Genomic DNA, 24,310 nt, shown 5'->3' with positions numbered 1-24,310 from the left:
TATAACCTGTCTTCAAAGTAGAGAGAAGAGACTCCGATACTTTGGGATTTATGAAAATATCTTCTAATTTTTACTGAGAGGATCTTAGTTTGAATAAGGCAAGCTTCTGCTCTGAAACCACAGTATGACAGTGTTTATATGTATGTGTATATGTACATGAGATTTGGCTTGAGATTCTGGAGTTCAGTGGGAGATAATGAAAAAATAGGTACATGTTTGTCCACAAAACATTCCCGTAATATGAACATCAATAATAATGATAATGAGGCTTCCCTGGTGGTGCAGGCAGTTGAGCACCGCACTGTGAAGCTGTCCACAGCCTCTGCCATGTGAGTTCGATCCCGGTCGGCCGGTGAGAATCCCACATGGCAAAGCAGACCTCTCCTGTCTTGCCCGCTGCTCCCCTCAGCAGTGTATTTCATCTGTCTGCCTGTTCTGTTCCCCGCTCTTTTTCCAGTGAATCGTCTCACCCTCCTGCGCATCTGGCCTGTACCCTGGTTCTTGTATAAAAAATAAATCTTAAAAAAAAAAACCGATAATGATCACTATCATAGTGTTTTATGCTCATACTGAATTTATATATAAATCATTAGGTGTTATTTATTGTGTGCCACAAAATGAGCCAACTGCACATTTATTAACCTATTTATTCCTTACACTATCTCTGAAATAGATATGAGTTCCATAATTTTGGTAATAATTGGGGTAGCCTTTGTAATCAAACTCATTCCCATTTATAAAGTGTGTGATATTTTTTTACTTTAAGTGAAATAAATATGGACTGTAAATAAACTTGCTTTTATTTAGGGGCAATTTTATACCAAATATACGAAAAACTTAAAATTTATAGAGTTGGTAAGATTCTGGAAAAGAAGATTAAAAGGATTTGAAATTCTATTACTTTTATGAATGGGTTAACTGACATCCTTGAAAGGTTAATTATGATGTTGAAGAGGATATTTTTTTTGGGGGGGTTGGGAGATCTGTTTTTAGTTTAAGCAGTATTGTTACTTTATCATATGGTTAAAAGAGATTCTCATATTTTTTAATGAGGTACTTTGTAACTTTATTTCTGTTCCCTTCCTAGATGTATATTATGTTAAATATTCGAATTGTGCTAGTTGGACTGGAGATTTGGACAAATGGAAACCTGATCAACATAATCGGTGGTGCTGGTGATGTGTTGGGGAACTTTGTGCAGTGGCGGGAAAAGTTTCTTATCACACGTAGGAGACATGACAGTGCACAACTAGTTTTGTAAGTGATTGAAAAAAGGACTTAATGAAATTGTCAGAAAAAAAATTTTTTACTTGTTTTCTTTTATTATAATCATATCCTCTTAAGGTCTTTGAGCCTTCATTTATTTATTTATTTATTTATTAATATATATTTATTTATTTATACAAACACTGGGTACAGTCAGAAGCACAGGAGGGTGAGAGAATTCACCAGAGCCAGAGCGGGGAGCAGAGCAGGCAGAAGGACCGAAGTACACTGCTGAGGGGAGCAGCGGGCCGCAGGAGAGGTCTGCGCGCCATGTGGGACCCTCCTCCGGTGGCCAGGGAGCAGCCGGGAATTGAACCGCTGCTGCAGAGGTTTGCAACCCAGCGCTCAACCACTGCGCCACCGGGGAGGCCTTGAGCCTTCATTTAAATCAGGGAAACTTAGTTCAATACCACAGGACAAGTGACAGTGAGATATAGGACCTCTCTTCTGTGTTGGATTCCCAGTCACCTTTACTCCATGCATTCCTCTTCCATGACTTTGTCTTCTTCCTTGGGTTTACTCCTCATTTTGGTTTAGAATACTTTCTGTGCTTCAGAACTATGGTCAGTTTGCAAGTTTTAGCTTTTTCCTGCAGGGGAGGGAGAGGAGTCAGAAGAGGGGATGGAAGAGCACAAGGGGCTATGGTGATGGCTCATGGGTGCTATCGTGGTGGGAGACTTGGGGAAGCCACACCTGAGGGAAGAAATCAAATGTCCAAAAATGGACAAAGATGTAAGAAAATAAATCACTTTAATAAAAAATAATACTTTCTAGTTTCTTCTAGAAACTAGTCTTTTGACTTCCAGTTTTATTATTTGGAAGACTTAAACTCTTCTGATTCCAGATTCTTTGGATTTGTTGGATTTTTCTACATTCTCTGGGAGTTTGTAGGATTTTCTCTTGTTCTCATGCACTTTGGTTCTCATATCAATTTTTTTGATATGTTTTTGGGTAGTTCTTTTTTAGCAGGTCTGGGGTTTTTCAAATATGACCTCGTTTTTAAAAAGTAACAAAGGCTTTCCTGGTGGTGTAGGCGGTTGAGCGCAGCACAGTGAAGCTGTCCCCAGCCTCTGCAGTGTGGGTTTGATTCTGGCCAGCCAGAGAGATACCCACATGGTGCAGCAGACCTCTCCTGTCTAGTCCGCTGCCCCTCTCAGCAGTGTATTTCAGTCAATGTGCCTGTTCTGTTACCCCTCTGTCTCTGGTGAATCCTCTTACCTGCACATCTGGCCTGTACCCCGGTTCTTATATGCATGAATAAATAAATCTTAAAAAAAAATAAAAAGTAATAAAATGAGAATGTAATGTAGCTCATGGGGGCTGTTCTTCGGTATAGCTCTTTGATTACTCCTTGTGCTTTGTTCTTAGTTGGTAATTTCTATCTTGAAACCGATGTCCTGCTGTTTTAGGAATTTTTCTCAAGTTATTTTGTAGATAATTTCACTCTTTATTTTTAGTCTATTTTTCTGGGATTCCTTTCATTTGAGTGTTGAGTTCTTGGGTTTGTTCTCTAATTTCATGTTTTTCATTTCCTTCTCTTTATCATTTTGTTCCCTTTTCTGGGATATTTTCTTTAATTTTTCTCCTAAAATTTTTGAGGTTTATTGAATTTTTTATTTCCACTACCTTGTTTTTAGTGCTTAATAGCCCTTTTCCCCCTTTAATATTTTTATATAATCAAGTTCTTATTGCAGGTATATAATAGTTTTTAAATACTTTTTGAGATAGTGCTGATGATGTGAAAATTTTACATTTTTTTCATTTCTGTCTATTATTTTTAGGCACCATAATAAAACTTTAGCTTACATAATCACTTAGTGCAAATACATTCTAAAAACTTACAAAAACCCTCAATTAAATATTTAAAAATTTCATTCATTAAAAATTTTCTGGGGCCTCCCCGCTGGCACATCCAGTTGAGCGCAGCGCTATGAAACTGTCCCCAGCCTCTGCAGTGCGGGTTTGATTCTAGCCAGCCAGGGAGATACCCACATGGCACAGTAGCACTCTCCTGTCTCGCCTGCTGCTCCCCGCAGCAGTGGTTTTCAGGCGTCTGCGTGTTCTGCTCCCCGCTCTGTCTTGGGTGAATTCTCTCACCCTCCTGTGCCTCTGGCCTGTACCCCTGTTCTTGTATAAATAAATAAATCTAAAAAAAAAAAAATTTCTGGCTTGATGGGCTGACTTAGTGCAAGAAAAGTTCTAAATTATGTAATTTTTTTGCTTCCCTCAATGTTGATGGTAACTAAAACTCACATCTTTTTTCCTCCTGAGGAGAAATTTCCCTTGATTTTGTTTTCTTTGCTTTGTTATGTGAGTTAATTTAAAGCAAGACACTTAAAATACCTAAATGAATTTTTGTGGCCCCATAATCAAAAAGGCTGATTTTTGACCTTTTTATTAATTTTTAGTAAAATTGTACCTGCCAGTATCTGCATAGCAGTCTGCATGCCATCTAGTTTATAAAAGATCAGAAGGAATAGACTTGGAACATATTTCCTATGCTTTGCCCAACCACGCCTACCAAGCTGCCTTTCCCTCTTATTTGTGGTCTCCATCTGTTATGTTGGAGGCATTTCCTACATGTCTTGTAACATTTGGCTGTGTTGTGGTTAAGAATGGGCATCTAAAGGTTTTTTGTAAATGCTGAGTTTATGGCTGTGGGATTTAGGGACTATTGGTTCATTACGGGGTTATCTGACTACAGCATGTTATAAATCTGGCCTTATCACATCCTCTTCTCCTTGCTGGTGAGATGTCCCAGAGGGATTTATTCATTCTTGTAAATATATTTATTAGGTATATATACTCTTGGTATTGAGGTATAGCAGTGAATAAAACTAACAAAAATTCTTGCTCTCATGCAATTCATATTCTGTGGAGAAGATTTGCCACAAATGAGATATGTGGGTCTATATAATATGTTAAATAATGATAAAGTGGTAAGGATTGAAAATAAAGCAGGGAGGGTAGATGGAAAGTTGGAGGAGTGAGGCTGAAATTTTAGGTCACATTGCAAGAGAAGCCTCAAATAGAAGATGGCTTTTGATTGAAGACTTGAAGGAGATGAGGGCATTAGTTGAGGTGCATATTGGGGAATTCAGTTCCAGGCAGAGGGAATAGTTCATGCCTGAGATACAAGCATGTGCAGAATAAGTGAACCATGTGCAGACTATTGTGCTTCCTATGCTTCCTGCCTGTAGCCTCAGACATGCCAAAGCATGTTGAATTGTTCCTGCCACTAAAATTTTTGAATCAATAAATGTCATGCATTTTAAGAAAGCCTTTCCACCTACCTGAAAGTCAGGAAAAAGCTTGATTTGGTATCTAAAACATATCTTCATTATCTGAAAAATGAATTTGTAATACTGATCTTTCTTTGATAATTAAAAGGGAAAAGGCATATTTGTATTCTGATTTTATTTATTTTTATTAATTTTTTTTTTGTTGAGTTAATGTTGGTTCAGAGCACTGTATGTTTCAGGAATATGGCATCACACCTCTGTATTCTGATTTTATAATGTTACTTATTTTGCCATCTCACCCCCAGTTTTTGTAAGTTCTACTGAGCCAAGTTTAAGATTACCCGAAGTAATCTAGGTAAAATGTGTTCCTTTTTTCCCCCAAGTATATTTACTAACTTTTACCTTTTTTTTTCATTTAGGAAGAAAGGTTTTGGTGGGACTGCAGGAATGGCATTTGTGGGAACAGTGTGTTCAAGGAGCCACGCAGGTGGAATTAATGTGGTACGTTTTGTTCTTCAAGTTCAGCTTTGGATGTACCTTACAATAGTGTCTGCTATTTTCTAACTCTCTACTTCTTGCCCAAAGTCTTTATTTTTATTTTTTTTTAAATAATAAATTTTATTTTTATATTCCCCATACAATTGCAACCCCCCCATTCTGATCCCAATCCCTCCCCTCCCGCCCCCCACCCCCCAAAAGTGTCTCTGTTTCATAGTTTTTTGTTGATTCTGATTTTCACTTTCTTATAGTTATTCATTTTCCTGGTCCCTTATTTAAGTTTTCTAGATTCCTGTTATGAGTGAGACCATCCGGTATTTTTCTTTTTCTTTTTGGCTTATTTCGCTGAGCATGATCCCTTCCAGCGCCATCCATGTTGCTGCAAATTGCATGTGTTTATCTTTTTTGAATGCTGAGTAATATTCCATGGTATATATGTACCACATCTTCTTGATCCAGTCATCTATTTTTGGGCATTTGGGTTGTTTCCAAAGCTTAGCTATTGTAAACAGTGCTGCTATAAACATAGGGGTGCAGGTGTTCTTTGGAATTGATGTTTCTGTGTCCTTTGTTGCCCAAAGTCTTTAAAGCAATCTTTCGGGTATTTTGAAGGATATGGGAGAAGAGGCAAGTGTTCTCTTTCACTACAGACTGGACTGTCATTCTAATACTTATTAGCGCCTTACTTTTTATGAATGACAAAACAGATAACATTTGAGAAAGTTAAACTAGAACCATGAATTTGTCTTCCCATGAACCACCATGTATCATCTATTGGTGCTAAATTAATGGTTTAAAGAGTCTATCTCCATTATAACTATGTTGGATCACACTAGTTTTTTACTAGACTGAAATGTGTAAAGACTGTTGTTGGATGCTTCATTTGTAATGCAGGCTGTCACTTAACATCATAGTGACAAATTAACTTTTTTTTTTTTGTGGGACCCTCACTGGCAGCCGGGGAACGAACCGGCGCTGCAGAGTCTGTGGGCAGCTTTGCAGCCCAACGCTCAACCGCTGCACCATCAGGGGAGGCCCGACAAATTACCTTTTGTGAAAAAATAATCTGAGAAACAAAACCATATCCTTGTGTCCAGAAACCTATTTACTCCTTTTCTTGTGTTGGCACAGTTTGGGCAAATTACAGTGGAGATATTCGCATCCATTGTTGCTCATGAGTTGGGCCATAACCTTGGAATGAATCATGATGATGGCAGAGATTGTTTCTGTGGTGCAAAGAGCTGTATCATGAATTCAGGAGCATCGTGAGTAATTCAATTCTTTCTTCCTAACATGGTACTGTAGATGAATTTTTTAAAAGTCTCTGCAGTATACTCATGTCTATGTTGCAACAACAGGAAAAATTATAGTGCTACCTGTAATTAATTACATGTTACCCCAACCAGAAATCTATTTTTTAATTAAATAAATTATTCCAAGAAACCTGTAGAGGCAGGTATGTAACTACGTTATCTATAAACCAATTGATGGACCCAAAGAATATAAAACCGTAGAAAAATTTGCATCTCAATTAGTAATTAGGGAAGAGTTTCTGGTAGATTCAGTGCAGTTTGGATTAGATTGAAGGACTATATAGCATTTACTCACAAATAAACCCTGTGAGAAAGTGCTGCACTGGCACTGTAAAGTAGAAGAAATCCTGATATATATCCTACTAACATTCCCTACTTTATAGATAAAGCTGAGAGAAAAGATAAAGAGGAAAAAGAATTGACTTTCAACTCTGTGTATCAGGCACTGTTTTTAGCACTTAAAAAGATATTAATTTACTTAATGCTCAATAATCTGATCAGGTATCTTTATACTTCTGTTTAAAATGAGGAAACTGAGGTCACACATATCTAAGTAAATGGTGAAAGTGGGATTTGAAATCAGGAAGTCTGAGTCGAGAGTCTATGATCTTAGATTCCCTCTTTGCCAGGGTTCAAAAATAATTATAATAGAAGGTCTAAGGGTGAACATAAACTGTTGAGTTACCTCTTTTTTGTTTAGATAGGTTTCAAGGAACCTGGGTTCCTTCTTAATTTGGAAGGCAGTAGTGCTAAACAGAGAGGTGGGCATTGTCACAGGCATCTGTGGAGAAGAAGCTGAGCCAGAGAGAAAATTAGATATGAAAGATAGTTATCTTTAACCAACACTGAAGAAGATTTCATTAGGGGAATATCTATGGCCCCAATTCTTTTCTCCCTTTCCTCCTCCCTCAAACTCCTGGAGCACTGAAAAGTGAAAAAAAAGAAAACAACCCAAACTGTTAGCCACTCTTTTATCTTCGGATCTCAGAGTACAATTCTAATCATATTCTGGCTTAAAGAGAAGCTCTCAAGAAGAATTTAAACTCTGATTTTGAGTCAATAACTATGCTCAAAAGTAGATATGATAGAATCAGAACAATGCTTATGAGAGAACTCTACTAATTAAGAAAAAAGTAATTGCATTCATAGGAAGTTATATGTTTGTAAAAGATTTCCTGTAGGAGAGGAAAGTAAACTTAGTGTTTGCTTTGGCTGGGAGTGAAGTTGAGAAAGAGATGAATTCAGAGAATAGGAAATGAATAATCAACAATGAGATAAGACAATAGGATAAGAAAGGAGAACTCAGAGTTAAGGAATGTTAAGAAAATGCTATTGTGGAATTTTATTTTTGATCGGGCTATTTGTATTTTGTTGTTGAATTTTATGAGTTCTTTATATATTTTGGATATTAATCCCTTATTGGACATGTGATATACAAATATTTTCTCCCATTCAGTAGGATATCTTTTGGTTTTGATGATTGTTTCTTTCTCTATAGAAGCCTTTTAGTTTCATGTAGTTTGTTGTTTGTTTTTGCTTTCATTGCTCTTGGATTTGAGTCTCTGAAGTTATCTCTAAGGCCAATATCATGGAGCACATCACCTGCATTTTCTTCTCTGTATTTTATAGTTTTAGGTATAATCCATGTTTAATTAATGTTTATGTTAGATTGTAGTCTAGTATCTTTCTTTTGCTGGTGGCTATCTAGTTTTACTAATGCCATTTGCTGAAGAGACATTCCTTCTTCCATAAATTAGTTGTCCATATACTTGTGGGTTTATTTCTAGACTCTATCCTTTTCTCTTTGATTTCTGTGTCTATTTTTATTCCAATATAAGGCTGTTTTGATAAATATTGGTTTGTAGCATAGTTTGAATTTGGGGAGTGTGATACTTTCATTTTTTTTTTTTTTTTTTGGTACTATTCAGGGTCTTTTGTAGTTACAAATAAATTTCATGGCTTTTTTTTTTTTTTGGGTTATATTTCTGTGAAGAATGCCATGGGAATTTTTATAGGGATTGCACTGAATCTGTATATTGCTTAAGGTAAGAAAATGACCATTTTGACAATGTTGATTCTTCTGATCATTGAGCATAAAATTCTTTCCATTCTGGCCATTTCTTTGTGTTTTATTTTTTTGGTTTTCTATTTCTTTCATCAGTTTCTTATATTTTCAGTACATTTCACTTTTTAGTTTCAGTTAAATTTATTTTAGATGTTTAATTCTTTATGATATTATTATTAATGGGATTTATACATGAGATTATTTTCCTGATTTCTTTGCTGGTTAATTATTTGCATTCAGAAATATAACATAATTTTGTGTATTGGTTTGTGATCTGCTACTTTTTACTATTTCTAATAGCTCTTGAGTTTTTGAAATTTTTTTGTCTATATTGTGTTATTTGCATAGTTTGAATTTGGGGAGTGTGATACTTTCATTTATTTTTTTTAGCCAGGACTTCTGTATTGAACAATATGAAGGTAGATATTTTTTACTTTTTCCTGTTATAATTGTTATAACTTCTCTTTTGTTTCTGATTTTATGTTTGTGTTTGTTTCTCTTCTTTAAGCTGCCTAATGCTTTGTCCATTTTATTTATTTATTTTTTCAAGGAACCAATTGAACTTTTAAAGAGTTTTCTTTTTAATTTTATTTTATTAGTATTCTAATGAAGTTAAAATTTTTCACTTGATGATATAATTGACCTTTATTATGGTGAGGTATGTTCTTTTTATACACAGTTTGTTGAGGTCTTTTTTAAAATTGTAATTGATGTTGAGTCTTGTTAGATGCTTTTTCTGCATTTATTAAAATGATCACAGATTTCTGTCCTGCCTTTTGTTGATATGGGTATATCACACACTTATTGGTTTGCATATGTTGAACCATCCTTGCATCCCTGAAATAAAACCCGCTTGATGTTGTAATGTATTGTTGAGTTCACTTTGCTAGTACTTTGTTGAGAATTTATATCTTTTTTCGTCAGAAATAATGGTGTATAGTTTGTATGTGTGTGTTTCTGTGATGTCTTCTCTGGTTTTAGAGTTAGGGCAGTGTTGACTTCATAAGATGTATTTGGAAGTTTTCCCTTTTCGATTTTTTTGACGAATTTGAGGTTAAATATTAATTCTTTGAAAGTTTAGTAGAATTTACTAGTGAGGCCATCTTATCTTGGACTTTTATTTTTTTTTTTTTGGGAGATCCTCATGTTGTGCTTGTTCAGATTTTCTATTTTTTTCTTGATTCAATTTATTAATGTTGTGTTTTTCTAAGAAATGTCCATTTCTTCTTAGATTGTCCAATTTGTTGCCATATAGGCATGCATAATATTCTTTTATGATCTTTTGTATTTCTGTAATATCTGTTATAACTTCTCTTTTGTTTCTGTTTTTGTTTGTTTTCTTTGAGTCTGCCTAATAGTTTGTCTATTTTGTTTATTTTTTTTTCAAAGAACCAATTGAAATTTTGAAAATAATTTTCTGTTTAATTTAATTTTAGTATCCTAATAAAGTTAAAATTTTTATGTGGGTATACATTTCAAAAAGGGATAGCCTGACTATTCTCTCTAACTCTGTTTCATTATTTTTCAAATTGTCTATTGAATCTCTCTTTTGTTTACTTCTGCTCTAGTATTTATTATTTTCTTTCTTCTACTGATTTTGGATTTTCCCCTTCTTTTTCTAGTTCCTTTAGGGTAGGTTTAGATTTTTTTAATTTGTGATTTTTCTTATTTCCTGAGGTAGATCTGTATAGCTTTTGCTTTATCCTTTAATGTCTGATAGTTTGTGTTTTCATACTCATTTGTCTCTGGGTATTTTTTTATTTCACCTTTGATTTCCTCATTTACCAATAGTTGTTCAGTAGCATGTTGCTTAGTGTAGTGCCAGGAAGGCACAGAGCTGGTTTTCTATGATTGGAGCAGAAGGGTAAAGTAGAGTCCTGGAACCCTCAGTGGCTTTTTCAGGCTTTTATTGAGCTTTTACATGTAGTGCAGCAACCAGGTACATGGCAGGCAGGGGTGCCAGGGGGCCAGAGGCCAGTAGGCCTCTTAGCCCCTGGCGAATCTTCATTCTTTACTGGGCTCTCTGGCATTCTCTCTTTTTGGCTGTGGACTCCACCATAAGCCATGTACCCACCCATTCCCCCAAGGATGGGTTTTTCAGCTCCTCACCCCTACTTGAAAATGAACAGGGCATCATCCCCAGGTGATTTTAAGAGACTCACTGGCCTTCTTTAACATACTTAGGCTGCTTAATAGCCACTCAGGGCTTGCCAATCTCAGCACCAGCTTTTAGCTTTTGCCTTTCTAAGTTGGCTTTTTGATACATCTCGTCTGCCTTGCTGCAGAGAACTTGGTGAGGGCTTCCTCCCTCAGCCTCTTGGGCTCTTCTCATGCCTGCCCCTTCCTCTACTCTGGCCATTGCCTCTCCGGGCTGTGGCCCTTGGAATGCTGGGCAGTACACAGGTTGCTTTTGGCCACTGAGGCCCACTGGCCACCCCCAGATTCCCATCTCCTATAGTGTACAAACAATACCATCCTCCCCCAGGGTCCCCAAAATATAACATTAACCTGCCAAAGTTCCTCAGCCTCTGGCAGGATTGTCAGTCCAAGTCTATCCATTGGTCCTTGTGTCAGCATTGGCGAGTTCCAAATTGTGGTCCTTTCTTCCCCGATGATTCTGCTGCCTCAGGGGTTGTGGGCTGGTCCTCGTGGGCCATCTCCTCCTCCACTCAAGGTCTCATCCCGCAGTTCCCGGACCTTGTCTACCTCCTGTGCTCCTGCAGCATCTTTAGCTCTTCCTGCAGTTTCTGGACTTTGGTTATCTCCTGTGCTGCCATGGCACATCCAGCGTTGTCACAGGCTCACGGTCTGCTACTCCTCAATGCCTCCTGAGGTCTTCAGAGGGCTCCAGGACTCTCCTTTACCTGTCTGCTCCAATCATGGAAAACCAGCTCTGTGCCTTCCTGGCACTACACTTAGTCTTAGAAAACCATATTAATGGTTTTCCCCTTTCTTCTTTTGACTGAGTGCTAATGTCATAACAACTGAATAGATGTTTGAAATGATTATAGTCTTTAAAAACTTATTGAGACTTGTTTTGTTTCCCAACACATGGCCTTTCCTTAAAAATGTTCCAGTGCATTTGAGAAGAATGTTTTTTGTTGTCTTTGTGTGGGATGCTCTGTAAATATCAAGGTAGACTTATTTCAATACCCAAGAACCAATACCCAGAACTATTTACTTCCTTGGAGAATTTGGACTAGTTAACAGAGAGAAGTAGAAAATGTATCGGTGTAGGTTCTCACAGAGAGGATTTTTTCTTAGATTCCTTGAATGACTGAAAGACTCACTTAGTTATCTTCCTTAATGACTATAATGCAACAGATTTTTAGCTTCACTCCTACTCAGTACTGTTGCTTAAACTGATGAAAAAGGGATTCTTGCAGAGCATCAGATTATGCAGATAAAATTTTAATGTGAGTCTGGTTTTCTTAGATTCTTGCAGTATATATGAATTTGTTTGCTACTTGTCTTCAAAAATTAGTCATTAATGAGATTATCTGAGAATAGTTATAGTTATTGAATAAACTAAATTGTTCAATAATTGTTAATTAAACAAAATTTTAAATAATTGTTAAATAAACAAAAAATTGGTCAGTTATATGTAACCTGAGGCTATATTCTCAGTCTTTTCTATAAGTTCTTTTTCTTTACCCAACCATAACTGGTAGATGATGTCACATCTTAGAATTAATATGCTGTACATCAGGGACTTTCGTTAATTGGTTTATATGGTATGCTGCTTACTATAACCCTATGTCTGTTATAGTTATTGAGGAAAACAATAATTAAAAAAATACAACATGTAGGACACACCAAAACTGAATTTGTGTGATTTTTACCTAGACATCATGTAGAAGACCATTTAGCCTTCAAAATATTGAACATATTTCTTAGGAATTATCATAAAAGGCTTTTAAAACTTAAAGTTGAGCTGAAATTTGATACTGTGCATTCTGCTTCCTGATGGCTATATGCTTCCTCACTAGAATAGCCCATTCACCTTGTTTTCATGTAGCTTCTAATAAGTGATCGTGAGAAGAACATAAAATATTAACCTACATTGTACAAAATGATTGGGGAAACATAACTAGTTTCAAATACTCGAAAGATTTTTACTATGGAAAGTACATGAAACTTAATTCTAAATAGACCTAGATGATTTCTAAGGTCTCCTCTGACAGATGAACTCTATGATTTTGTATTTCAAATGTAAGTGATATGTTTGGAAGATACTTTCATAGAAGTAATATATTGTAAATAATGAGTAATTATGCAGCTAACTGAAATAATGTTTTCTATTTATTAGAAATGGTTATTTATTCTCATTTCTTTTTTTGTTAGCTTATTTTCTGTCATTTGAAATATTTAAAATATTATATATACATATACTCATGAAGACATGATTTAAAAATTTTAAAGTAAATAATAACTATGACTTAATATCTTTTCTTATTCTTTATTATAGAGGTTCTAGAAACTTTAGTAATTGCAGTGCAGAGGACTTTGAGAAGTTAACTTTAAATAAAGGAGGAAACTGCCTTCTTAATATTCCAAAGCCTGATGAGGCTTATAGTGCTCCTTTCTGTGGTAATAAATTGGTGGATCCTGGAGAAGAGTGTGACTGTGGGACTCTAAAGGTCAGTTTAATTTTCAATTTTTGGTTTGTGAAAATAATCTTGGAATTTTCAAAAAGTAAATAGTTTGCCTTGGGAACTCTGGCATGGCAGCTAAAGTAAAATTTAGTGGCAAATGAGGGTTGGTATTTTGTCTGTGGGGATATGTACCTGGGATTGGTCATCTCCTTCCCAGAACATAACTGATGGTGTCATCTGTTTTGGTGCCCATGTTTATTCTTCTATGTTTTGCTACCTTCCACCACTTTTGATATGATTATTAGATCATATATTTACTTTAATGAAGAAACCAATTTTTTCACTTGACTTTTTACTTTAATGCTTTCCCTATTTTGCCACTGCCTTTGCAGAAATAAATATTCTTACTAATTTTAGTAATAACAAGTTGAACCTGGTCTATTCTTCAGCATGCTTAATAAAAACAGTATTTTTTTAACCAGTTTTACTCAGTGCCAATCAGTGAAATTCTTATCACTCACAGTAGCATTCTTTCCTTTTACCCTTCAGTTTACCTGCTATCTCCAGCTTTTTCAGACCTGTTGTCCATATTTATTATCATAAGCCCATCCAAATCTTTATGACTATTGCTGTGTATCATAGCCATTCCTGTCTCAAATTGGCCCATTGAAGTCCTTTCTGCTGAGGCACTGCATTAACTTAAAATAAAACAAAAATTGTTTAATTGTTTGTAACCTGAGGTTATATTCTCAGTCTTTTCCATAAGTTCTTTACCCAACCACAGCTGGCTTTTGCAGATGACGTCACATTTTAGAATTAATATGCAGTACATCAGGGACTTCTGTTAATTGTTTTACATGGTGTACTCCTTACAATAACCCTAAGAGATTAATTAGGCCCAACAAAGTTAATTTCTAAATTAACATTATACTGTTATGTTGACCAAGTCTTTCTTTCCAGGCCTTTTCAGATCTTTCTCTTAAAATATTTTGTTTTGCCTTGTTCTGTTAGCTTCACTATTATATTTATTGAGATAGATTGTAATTGCTACTTCATACTGCTAACTTACTCTTTAAAGATCTCCTCAAATATCACTAGTTTTGCTTGGTAAGAAAGTTTCAGTAAGTAAAGACGAAATTCCCCTTTATACTTTTATTTCCCCTCTTCCCCTTCTGCAGTGGTAATCGTATGTAAGTTCAGTGCATTTGTTTTAGACTTTGTGGTGTATATTTATATACATATATAGTGTATGTACATTTGTAAATAGTAGGGTTTGTTTTAGGGTCTTTTCCTCTATATAAATGAAACCAGACTCAGTATGTTGTATGCAGAATTTTTTTTCTATTTAATTTTTCTTGCAAACTTTTCCATGATGCTATGTTATTGCATTATATAGACATACATCTTTGAATTTCCTCATTAGTATTCCAATATAAGGATGTAGTATGATTTATTTAATCATACTCTCATTAATTAATGGGCATTTACTTATTATAATTAATATTTATCTTGCAAACAGTGCTGCAATGTACATCTTTATACATGCCCCATGTGTTTATATACAATTATTTCTCTACAATATTCACATAAGAATAGAACTATTGAAAGTATGTGTGTTTTTAATTTTATTAGAGGCTATCAGGTTTTCTATAAAATGGCTGTGTCAGCTTGCACTTTTACTGACATTCAGTGCCTGCATAGTCTTGCCAACACAGAATAATAAATATCTTAATTTTATTTTTAAAGATTTATTTATTTATTTATTTTATACAAGCACTGGGTACAGTCAGAAGCATGGGAGGGTGGGAGAATTCACCAGAGCCAGAGCAGGGAACAGAACAGGCAGACTGACAAAATACACTGCTGAGGGGAGCAGTGGGCGTGGCAGGAGAGGTCTGTCACGCCATGTGGGACCCTCGCTGGTGGCTGGGGATCGAACTGGGGCTGCAGAGGCTGCAGGCAGCTTCGCAACCCAGTGCTCAACCGCTGGGCCACCAGGGGAGGCCCAATATCTTAATTTTGAATGAACAAAAGGAAGATATTGTTTTAGTGTGTACCTTTTCATATGCTTATAGACTGTATGCATTAAGTTTTGTATATGAATACTCCTTTATATCCCTTGTCAGTTTCTCTGTTGAGACTTCTTTTATTTATTTATTTATTTATTTTTAATAGTAACTCAAGGTTTTTATTTTTATTTTTATTTTTTTTTATAAATTTTATTGTTATATTCCCCATACAATTGCAGCCCCCCCATTCTGACCCCAAACCCTCCCCTCCCGCCCCCGCCCCCCTAAAAGTGTCTCTGGTTCATAGTTTTTTGTTGATTTTGATTTTCACTTTCTTATAGTTATTCATTTTCCTGGTCCCTTATTTAAGTTTTCTAGATTCCTGCTATGAGTGAGACCATCCGGTATTTTTCTTTTTCTTTTTGGCTTATTTCGCTGAGCATGATCCCTTCCAGCGCCATCCATGTTGCTGCAAATTGCATGTGTTTATCTTTTTTGAATGCTGAGTAATATTCCATGGTATATATGGACCACATCTTCTTGATCCAGTCATCTATTTTTGGGCATTTGGGTTGTTTCCAAAGCTTGGCTATTGTAAACAGTGCTGCTATAAACATAGGGGTGCAGGTGTTCTTTGGAATTGATGTTTCTGTGTCCTTTGGGTAAATACCTAGGAGTGGAATTGCTGGATCATATGGAAGCTCTATGTTTAGTAGGTCCAGAAATCTCCACACAGCTCTCCACAGTGGTTGGACCAGTTTGCACTCCCACCAACAGTGTAGAAGAGTTCCTTTTTCTCCACACCCTCGCCAGCATTTGTTGTTGCTAGTTTTTTTAATATGTGCCATTTGTTGAGACTTCTTTTAGGTTGATTTTAGTAACTTATATGTTGTGGGCAAAGTCCTTTGCTATATATGTTCTAATTTTTTCTTCTTTATTTGTACATTATCATTTAGCTTTTTAAAAAAATCAATGAACTTTACTTTTTAGAGTAGTTTTAAGGCAACGTTGAATGGAAAATACTGAGAGTTCCTTACATTGACTTCCCCTCCCAGCTACCTGCTCTCTCTTACTGTCTACCTCCTCCAGCACAGTGTTACATTTGTTATAAATGATGACCACACTGGCACATCATTATCACCCAAAGTCTGTAGTTTATATTATGGCTCTCTCTTGGCATGTAGCTTTTTATATCATATATTTCATTATACTGGGATTAAAAATTTAAATGAAGGTAAGTTATCAATTTCTTTCCTAAGCTTTCTGATCTTTGCTGCCTCATGCTCAATACTTACTTTAGGTTACAAAGCCCTCCTATAATTTCTTCTAACATTAAAAAATTTTACAATGTTAATATTAGCTTTAAAATTGGTGGTGGGAGGGAGTCATGTGGAGTAAGCCATGGAATTAACTGTTTTTAAGTGGTTGCAACACCATTAAAGTGGGCCTTTTATCATAATATAAGTCCTGTATAGTCTACTTCCTGATTCTCTATTCTTTGAAGAAGCCATCTGTCTGTCTTGCACAGTGTTTTTGAAAAAAACAAAATGAAACAAAAACAACAGGCTTATTAAAGTATAACTGAATACACTGTCAAAGAATTGGATTTAGATAAGGAAAAATTTTACCCAGAACGACTATTGTAATAGGGAGAATACTCTGACCTCAGAAATCTGGAAATGTCTCAAAGTTAAACAGACCAGGGTTTTCTTTTCTAAGATAAAGATGAGGGCAAGTAGAGATATGCAGAATCTTTTAAGGAGAAGCCAGAAAGGAAGGGAAAATTACCAGTGAAGTCTTATTAAAAAGAAGAAAATGCCCTTGTGGTCAGCTGATTTTAGGTCAGTTGCTGAGGCGGGAGCAGATTCCACTTTTTTTTTTTTTTTTTGGTGGGGACAAGCAGAATTCGTGGGCTTGTAGGAAAGAGAGAAGTCTTACTAATATTTGGTGAAGACAAAGAAAAAGGTTAAAAAGGGCAATTGTGAGCATTTGTTGAGCGATACATTACACATATTTGAAGCATATAAGTTGCAGAAACATTGATTTACATTTGTTTTAGAGGTATACAATCCCCCCCTTCAGGTGTTACCACACTACACCCACCACCAAGGCACCCAGTCTTTGGGACCCATTATTCTTGCATTACCTTTCCTCATGGAGTCAAATAGTTGAAGAGTTTATTCATTCTTTATTCCTTTGTATCTCTCTTTGTTCTCCCACCTGAATTCCTTGTGCATTTATCATCTTCAAGGGCACTGATTCAGTCTTCCATTAGAGCAATTTTACTTCCAAAAGGTTTTCTCCAGAATTTTTTTTATCTCTTCTATTGATCTTTTTTATATCCTGCATCACTTTTATTTTCTTATTTAAAGCTTCAATTTCAATCTTATCTTTGTTAATTTTACTTCCCAGTGCAGTCATTTATTTTTTTGAATTTTCTTGTATATCTTTGACCACCTTTTCTGTTTTCATCCATTTCTTTGACTTTCTTTGTCATGGCAATTTTGAGTTCTGTATATGATAGGAAGAAAAGCTCTTCCATGTCTTTGTGGTAGGGTTCTGGATATTTGTTCTTCGTGCTGTAGCATTCCCTTGAGGACTCAGGTTGTCTTCTGTTCTATTTTTATTTGCTCATTATTTCCTTTCTGGATATTAGGGGTGCAGAGCTTCCACTTTTCCAGTAGATGGCACTGTATGTCAGGGAAAACCATTAGGTAGCTGGGTGTTCAGTGAGTTGCGGGAGGGTCCTGCAGAAGGATCTGTCACTTGTGAGAGTGCTGTGGGTAGGATTTGCTTGGCCTGTGTCAGTGCTGCTAGCTATGTTCTTCATGACCCTTGTTAATCCCTTTATGTGGACTACACTTGGGGGGAGAAATCAAATATACAAAAATGAACAACAATGTAAGAAAAATAAAAAGTTTAATCAATAAAAATAAAATAAACATAGAAAGTAGGTATCTCTCTGGGTGGTAGTTTAGGAGGGGGCATGGTGGCTTTAAGTGGAGTTAGAGAAGCCAAGCAAGAGAAAAAGTCCATATAAGGTAAAGAACCGCCCAACAGAGCAATTAGACCCTGAGCATAAAGAGAAATACATTCATGGATTATTTATGATTCCCTGTGATCATTAAACAAACTGTTGTGGCCTGAATGAATGTTTGTGTGTCCCCCAAATCCATACATTGAAGTCTCAACCCCCAGTGTGACCATATTTGAAGATGAGGCCTTTAGGGAAGTAATTAAGTTAGGTCACAAGGGTCAGGCTCTGATTTGATAGAATTAGAGTCCTTCTAAAAAGAGATACCAGAGAGCTCTTCCTGAACACACTTACTGAAGATAGGTCCTGCAAGCACACAGGGAAAATGCAGCCAGCATCCTCTGCAAGTCAGGAAAACTGTCCTGGCCAGAAGCTGAATTGGCTAGAACTTTGTCTTCAGATTTCTAGTTTCCAGAAATGTGAGATAATAAATTTCTGTTGTTTAAGCCACTAGTCTGTGTACCTTACTCTGGCATTTCCAGCAGACTAAGATACATACTCTGTGGTATCCAGTCTTTTGAAATACTTTTATACCTGAATAGTTGTGGCTAAAGAGTCAATGATAAGGGCCTCCTTGGTGGTGTAGGGATTAAAGCCTCAGTGCTGTCAAGCTATGCCCAATCACCTCAGCCAGGGAGCTAACCCACATGGCATAGCAGACCTCTCGTGTCATCCACTGCTCCCCTCACCAGTGTATTTCATTAGATCTGCCTGTTTTGCTCCCCACTCTGTCTCTGGTATATCCTCTCACCCCCTGTAACTCTGACCTACATCCCAGTTCTTGTATGCATTAATAAATAAAATAAATCTTAAAAAAAAAAAAGTCAATGATGAGTACTGAAGGCTAGTAACTGTTTCCAGAGAATAATTGCTATAGTCATATTAGAAAGTAGATTTTAGGGCTAAGATAAGAATTTTATCAATGAATACTGATGACAGTAGGATCCATTTTTTTTTTTTTATTGATAGTCATTTTCTCTTCACAGGAATGTGAATTAGACCCTTGTTGTGAAGGAAGTACTTGTAAGCTCAAATCATCTGCTGAATGTGCATATGGTGACTGTTGTAAAAACTGTCGGGTAAGGATGTCGGTTCTATTTGGAAATAAAAATTAAAAAATGCATAATAAAAATTTGTTATCTCAGTCTGTAAGAGAACCCTATCTTTTACTTGATAATATGAAAAATTTTGTTACTTTTTTTGAAGTTTTGAATCACATATGTGATTCCTTTATGACAAATGGTCTATTGAGTTTTTTTTCTAAGTATAAATTTTTTTCCTTGACTTTAAGAGTAATTTACATTTAAACTTAATTCAGCAACACCAACATATAGAAACCAGACAGTGAAAGACTATAATTTTACCCTTTTCAGGGAGTCATTGCTGATGAATTGTTACTAACTTAATTTTTTCTTACACAAATGGGAGTGTATGTGTGCAAGTAGGTAAACAGATACACATTTTATTACCTGTTTTTGTTTTTTTTTTTTAAAGATTTATTTATTTATATAAGCACTGGATACAGTCAGAAGCGCAGGAGGGTGAGAGAATTCACCAGAGCCAGAGCAGGGAACAGAACAGGCAGATGGACTGAAATATACTGCTGAGGGGAGCAGCGCGCGGCAGGAGAGGGCTGCTCTCCATGTGGGACCCTTGCTGACGGCCTGGGGGCTGGGGATCCAATGGGCATGGCAGAGGCTGCTGGCAGAGGCTGCTGGCAGCTTTGCAGCCCAGTGCTCAACCACCACGTCCCCAGGGGAGGCCCACTACCTGTTTTTTTTTTAAACTGGATACCATGGGCTTTCTTGTGTTTATGTAGTTCTGCATGGTTATACAGTCAGTACTCTTTTATATGGCTATACCATAATTTATTTCATCAACTAGTGATAGACATTTAGATTGTTTGCACATTTGGGAACAATAAATGAAACTGTTGGGCAGAATATGTATATTCAAAGTTGTGACACCTATTTTATATACTATCTACAAATGTTACAGTGTATACTTATAATGAGGTGTAATCAAATGCTTATTTTCTACTGCTAGCATTGGTTGCTATTAAGTGGGATTACCTTGCTTAGTTTGTTAAGGTAAAGTGCTGTTAAATTTTTATTTAATTTGTATGTCTTCTGGTTATTAATGAGGTTTTTTTCCCAATTTATTTTGGAATAAATTGGAATTGCCTATTATTGACCTTTGTTCATTTTTCAATCTTCTACTTTTAGCATTTATATATATTTATAAGTGCTGTTAGCATTTAATTTATATATACTTATATATAAATATATGTATATATTTTATACATATACATAATATGTATATATAAATATATAAATACTATGGTTTCAAGTTGGATTAATTTGTGGAAATTGCCCTGATATACCTGCTTAATTAGAATCTACTACTCTAGTTTCTTCCAGGTGGTACTTTATGCCGAGGAAAAGCAAATGAATGTGATGTTCCAGAATATTGCAATGGTTCTTCTCAGTTCTGTCAGCCAGATGTTTTTATTCAGAATGGATATCCTTGCCAGAATAACAAAGCCTATTGTTACAATGGCATGTGCCAATATTATGATGCTCAATGTCAAGTCATCTTTGGTTCAAGTAAGATTTTTTTTATTTATACTTGATTGCTTTTATTTACCTTTTTTTTGCTTTAGTTTTTCTTTAAAATGAAGAACTTTGATAAACTCAAACTTTGATAAAAACAAAAGTTTTCTGTTTGTTCTCTTATATGTCTATTTCTTTTTTCACTGGTAACCATCATCATAAAATTTGATATGTCAAATTCAGTTAATGAATTTTCCTGCTACTCTCTCTTTATTATAACCCCTCTATCCTATGTATATAAACTATATATATGCTAATGTGATATCATATTCTACTTTTAATAAATTCACATAAATAACATGGGGATAGTCAAACAGATATGCTATTTTATTGTTCACTCTGTTTTTGAGACCATATAAATATATTTAGGGTTTCTTTTTTTCCCCTCTTTTTAAGTTTTCATTTTCATCAGTGTTATATATACATGTCATCAAATTACTTATACAGTTAAACAAAAAAATAAAGCATATTCCCTCCTGAGGTCTCCTCCTTGAGGCAGCAACTTTTACCTTTTCTAGCTTATTATTTTGTTAATTCCTCCCAGTGTTTAGATAACTCTTGGTAACTGTTTTTGATTTTTCCATTCTTATTCCCCACTAATTTCTCACTATGGAAGATGAAAATGTAGTTTATTTCTCTCAACCCATTTCAGTTCCCATCAAACTCATTTTCCGTTCTCTAGCCTCTTAATATGGATTAATTGTACTTTCAGAGTAGTGTTGACTGTTGAGTTGATAAACTGTGATTTATTATGAGAAATATAAGTCAGTTCCTGGCAAAGAATTCCTAGAATGCTTGGAATTTCCTAAGGATAAGAGCTATAAAAGTGTCTTTGTTAAGAAAATGAGGCAACCTTTGGCAAACCCCAAGATTACTTAGAGTTGGAATCTGGTTATTTGAAGAACCAGCAATATTTGATTATAGGTTTGGTGCTTTCAACCTCCAGGGAGGGGAAAGGGCCTGGACATCCAGCAGATTACTAATGACTGAATGACTTAATCATGCCTGTCTAATGAAGTGCCCATAAAAGCCCAAAGGACAGGGTATGGAAAGCTTGTGTTCTGGTGAACAAGTAGAGATGCAGGGAGAGTACTGTGCTTAGACAAGGCATGAAGCTCTGAAACATTTCCCTATACTTTGTCCTGTGCATCTCTTCCACTTCACTGTTACTGAATTATACCCTTTTGTAATAAACAGGTAATCTAGGTAATCTAGTAGTGAAATGTTTCTAGGAGTTGCTGTAACAAATTAATGGAACCCAAGGTGGGGATTGTAGTAACCTCTGATCCATAGCCTGTTGGTCAGAAGTACAGGTGATCATTTGGACTTGTGAGTGGCACCTGAAGTGAAGGACTGGGGAGGGAAGAGACAGGAAAGTATGCAGTCTCAAGGTGAGACCTAGTGTTAATCTGTAAGATCTGACACTGTCTTCCTAAAGGTAGTGTCAGACTTGAAGAGAATTGTAGGATACATACCTGGTGTTGGAAAACTGCTTAGTGGTGTGGAAAAAACACATTGCAGATCTGTGTATTTTATTTAGTCATGTTAATGCTATTCACAACTGAGTTATGTAGTGATTTGCAACTCCGTTCTTGCTTTTTGTTTCTGTGAAGACCTCCCTCCCCTCTTGGTTAGTTTTCTATGTTGTTAGCAGTCACTGAACTGTAAAGTATTCAATACTGTCCTGGCCTTGCCTTGCAGTGACTAAAGGCATAAGTTAAGATTGCTAATTTCAACCTGCCTGAAATAGTAGGAGGTCCCTGATTCTCTTGAAAACACACACACACATACACACACACACATCATATATAATGTCCAAAAGAAGAAAATACTAAGGTCACAGTGCCAATTAAAATGATATAACTATCCTGTGTGGTTGTTTCAATTAGTTTTTCCATGAAATCTCGAGGGTTCTCTGTATATTATCATGTCATCTGAAAATAATAGGTTTACTTCTTTCCCAATTTAGATTTCACTTCTATCCTTTTCTTACCTAATTTCTGTAGCTAGGACTTCCAATAATATGTTGAATCATAGCGGTGAAAGGTGACATTCTTGTCTTGTACCAGGTTTAGTGGAAAAACTTTCAGTGTTTCACCATTAAGAAAGATATTAACTGTGGGTTTGTTATATATGACCTTTATTATGTTGCGATATGTTCCATTTATCCCCATTTTTTTGAGGGTTTTCATCATAAATGGATGTTGAATTTCATCAAATGCTTTCTCATTATTTATTGATAGGATCATATGGTCTTTTATTTTTCCTTTTATTGATATTGTGAATTATGTTGATTGATTTTTGGATGTTGAACCATCCCTGTGTCCCTGGTATGAATCTCACTTGTTCATGATATATAATCCTTTTAATGCATTGTTAGCTTCAGTTTACTAAGATTTTGTTGAGGATTTTTGCATCTTTATCCATTAGGGAGATTGGTCTGTAGGTTTCTTTTTTGTGTGTTTCTTTGTTCAGTTTTGGTTTTAGAATAATGCTGGCCTAATGAAATGTGTTTAGAAATATTCTGTCTTTCTCAATTTTTGAAAGAGTTTGAAAAGGAGAACTAGCTACTAGCTCATTTTTTTTTTTTTTTTTTTTTATAAATTTTATTGTTATATTCCCCATACAATTGCAGCCCCCCATTCTGACCCCAATCCCTCCCCTCCCGCCCCCGCCCCCCTAAAAGTGTCTCTGGTTCATAGTTTTTTGTTGATTTTGATTTTCACTTTCTTATAGTTATTCATTTTCCTGGTCCCTTATTTAAGTTTTCTAGATTCCTGTTATGAGTGAGACCATCCGGTATTTTTCTTTTTCTTTTTGGCTTATTTCGCTGAGCATGATCCCTTCCAGCGCCATCCATGTTGCAGCAAATTGCATGTGTTTATCTTTTTTGAATGCTGAGTAATATTCCATGGTATATATGTACCACATCTTCTTGATCCAGTCATCTATTTTTGGGCATTTGGGTTGTTTCCAAAGCTTAGCTATTGTAAACAGTGCTGCTATAAACATAGGGGTGCAGGTGTTCTTTGGAATTACTAGCTCATTTTTGACGGTTTGGTAGAAGTCACTTGTGATGTCATCTGCTCCTGAACTTCTTGTTTTTTTTCCCAGGGAGTTTTGATTACTGTTTCAATTTCTTTGTTTGTGATTGGTCTATCCAGGTTTTCTATTTATTTTCCTACTCAATCTCAGATGAATGTGTAATTCTAAGGATTTGTTTATCTCTTCTCTGTTATTAAACTTATTAGCATATGAATGTTCATATAATCTATCCTCTGAGTTTCCACAGTGGCTGCTGTAACTTCTCTTTTGTTTCTGATGCTATTTATTTGAGTTTTCACCCTCTTTTTCTTAGTGAGCCCAGCTAGAGTTTTGTCTATTTTATTTTTTCCCCCAAAGAACTAGCTTTTGCTTTCCTTTATCTTTTGGATCATCTTTTTATTTCTATTTCATTTATTTCTACCCTTGTTTTTAATATTTCCATTCCAATACTGGCTTTGGTTTTGTTTGCTTTTCTTTTTCTAGTTCCTTGATATAAGGTTTAAGCTCTTTCTTATTTCTTGATGTGGATCTATGTGCAGATTTTCTGTATTCATTTTCATATGATTGTTCCTCTGTCTCTTTTTTGCTCCAACTCCTTTCGACTTCTATCCATTTTCTTGTAAACCAAATA

The 24,310-nt window shown here is 35.7% G+C and overlaps 1 protein-coding gene across 1 annotated transcript in view; it reads left to right on the top strand.

Annotated features, from left to right (window-relative positions):
- Positions 1–24,310, top strand: part of ADAM9 (ADAM metallopeptidase domain 9) — a gene marked incomplete at its 5' end in the record, with an annotated part of 83,744 nt that overhangs the window by 36,078 nt on the left and 23,356 nt on the right. Inside the window, 6 exons of the mRNA XM_084231616.1 lie at positions 1,088–1,257; positions 4,928–5,009; positions 6,138–6,271; positions 12,853–13,024; positions 19,009–19,101; positions 20,433–20,628. Of these exons, the coding sequence (XP_084087742.1) occupies positions 1,088–1,257; positions 4,928–5,009; positions 6,138–6,271; positions 12,853–13,024; positions 19,009–19,101; positions 20,433–20,628 (847 nt within the window). The remainder of the gene's footprint in view (positions 1–1,087; positions 1,258–4,927; positions 5,010–6,137; positions 6,272–12,852; positions 13,025–19,008; positions 19,102–20,432; positions 20,629–24,310) is intronic.

Source organism: Talpa europaea (assembly GCF_964194135.1).
Source record: "Talpa europaea genome assembly, chromosome: 4".
NCBI lineage: Eukaryota > Metazoa > Chordata > Mammalia > Eulipotyphla > Talpidae > Talpa > Talpa europaea.
The sequence above is the reverse complement of the archived record's forward strand: the minus strand, read 5'-3'. Positions and strand labels throughout refer to the sequence as shown.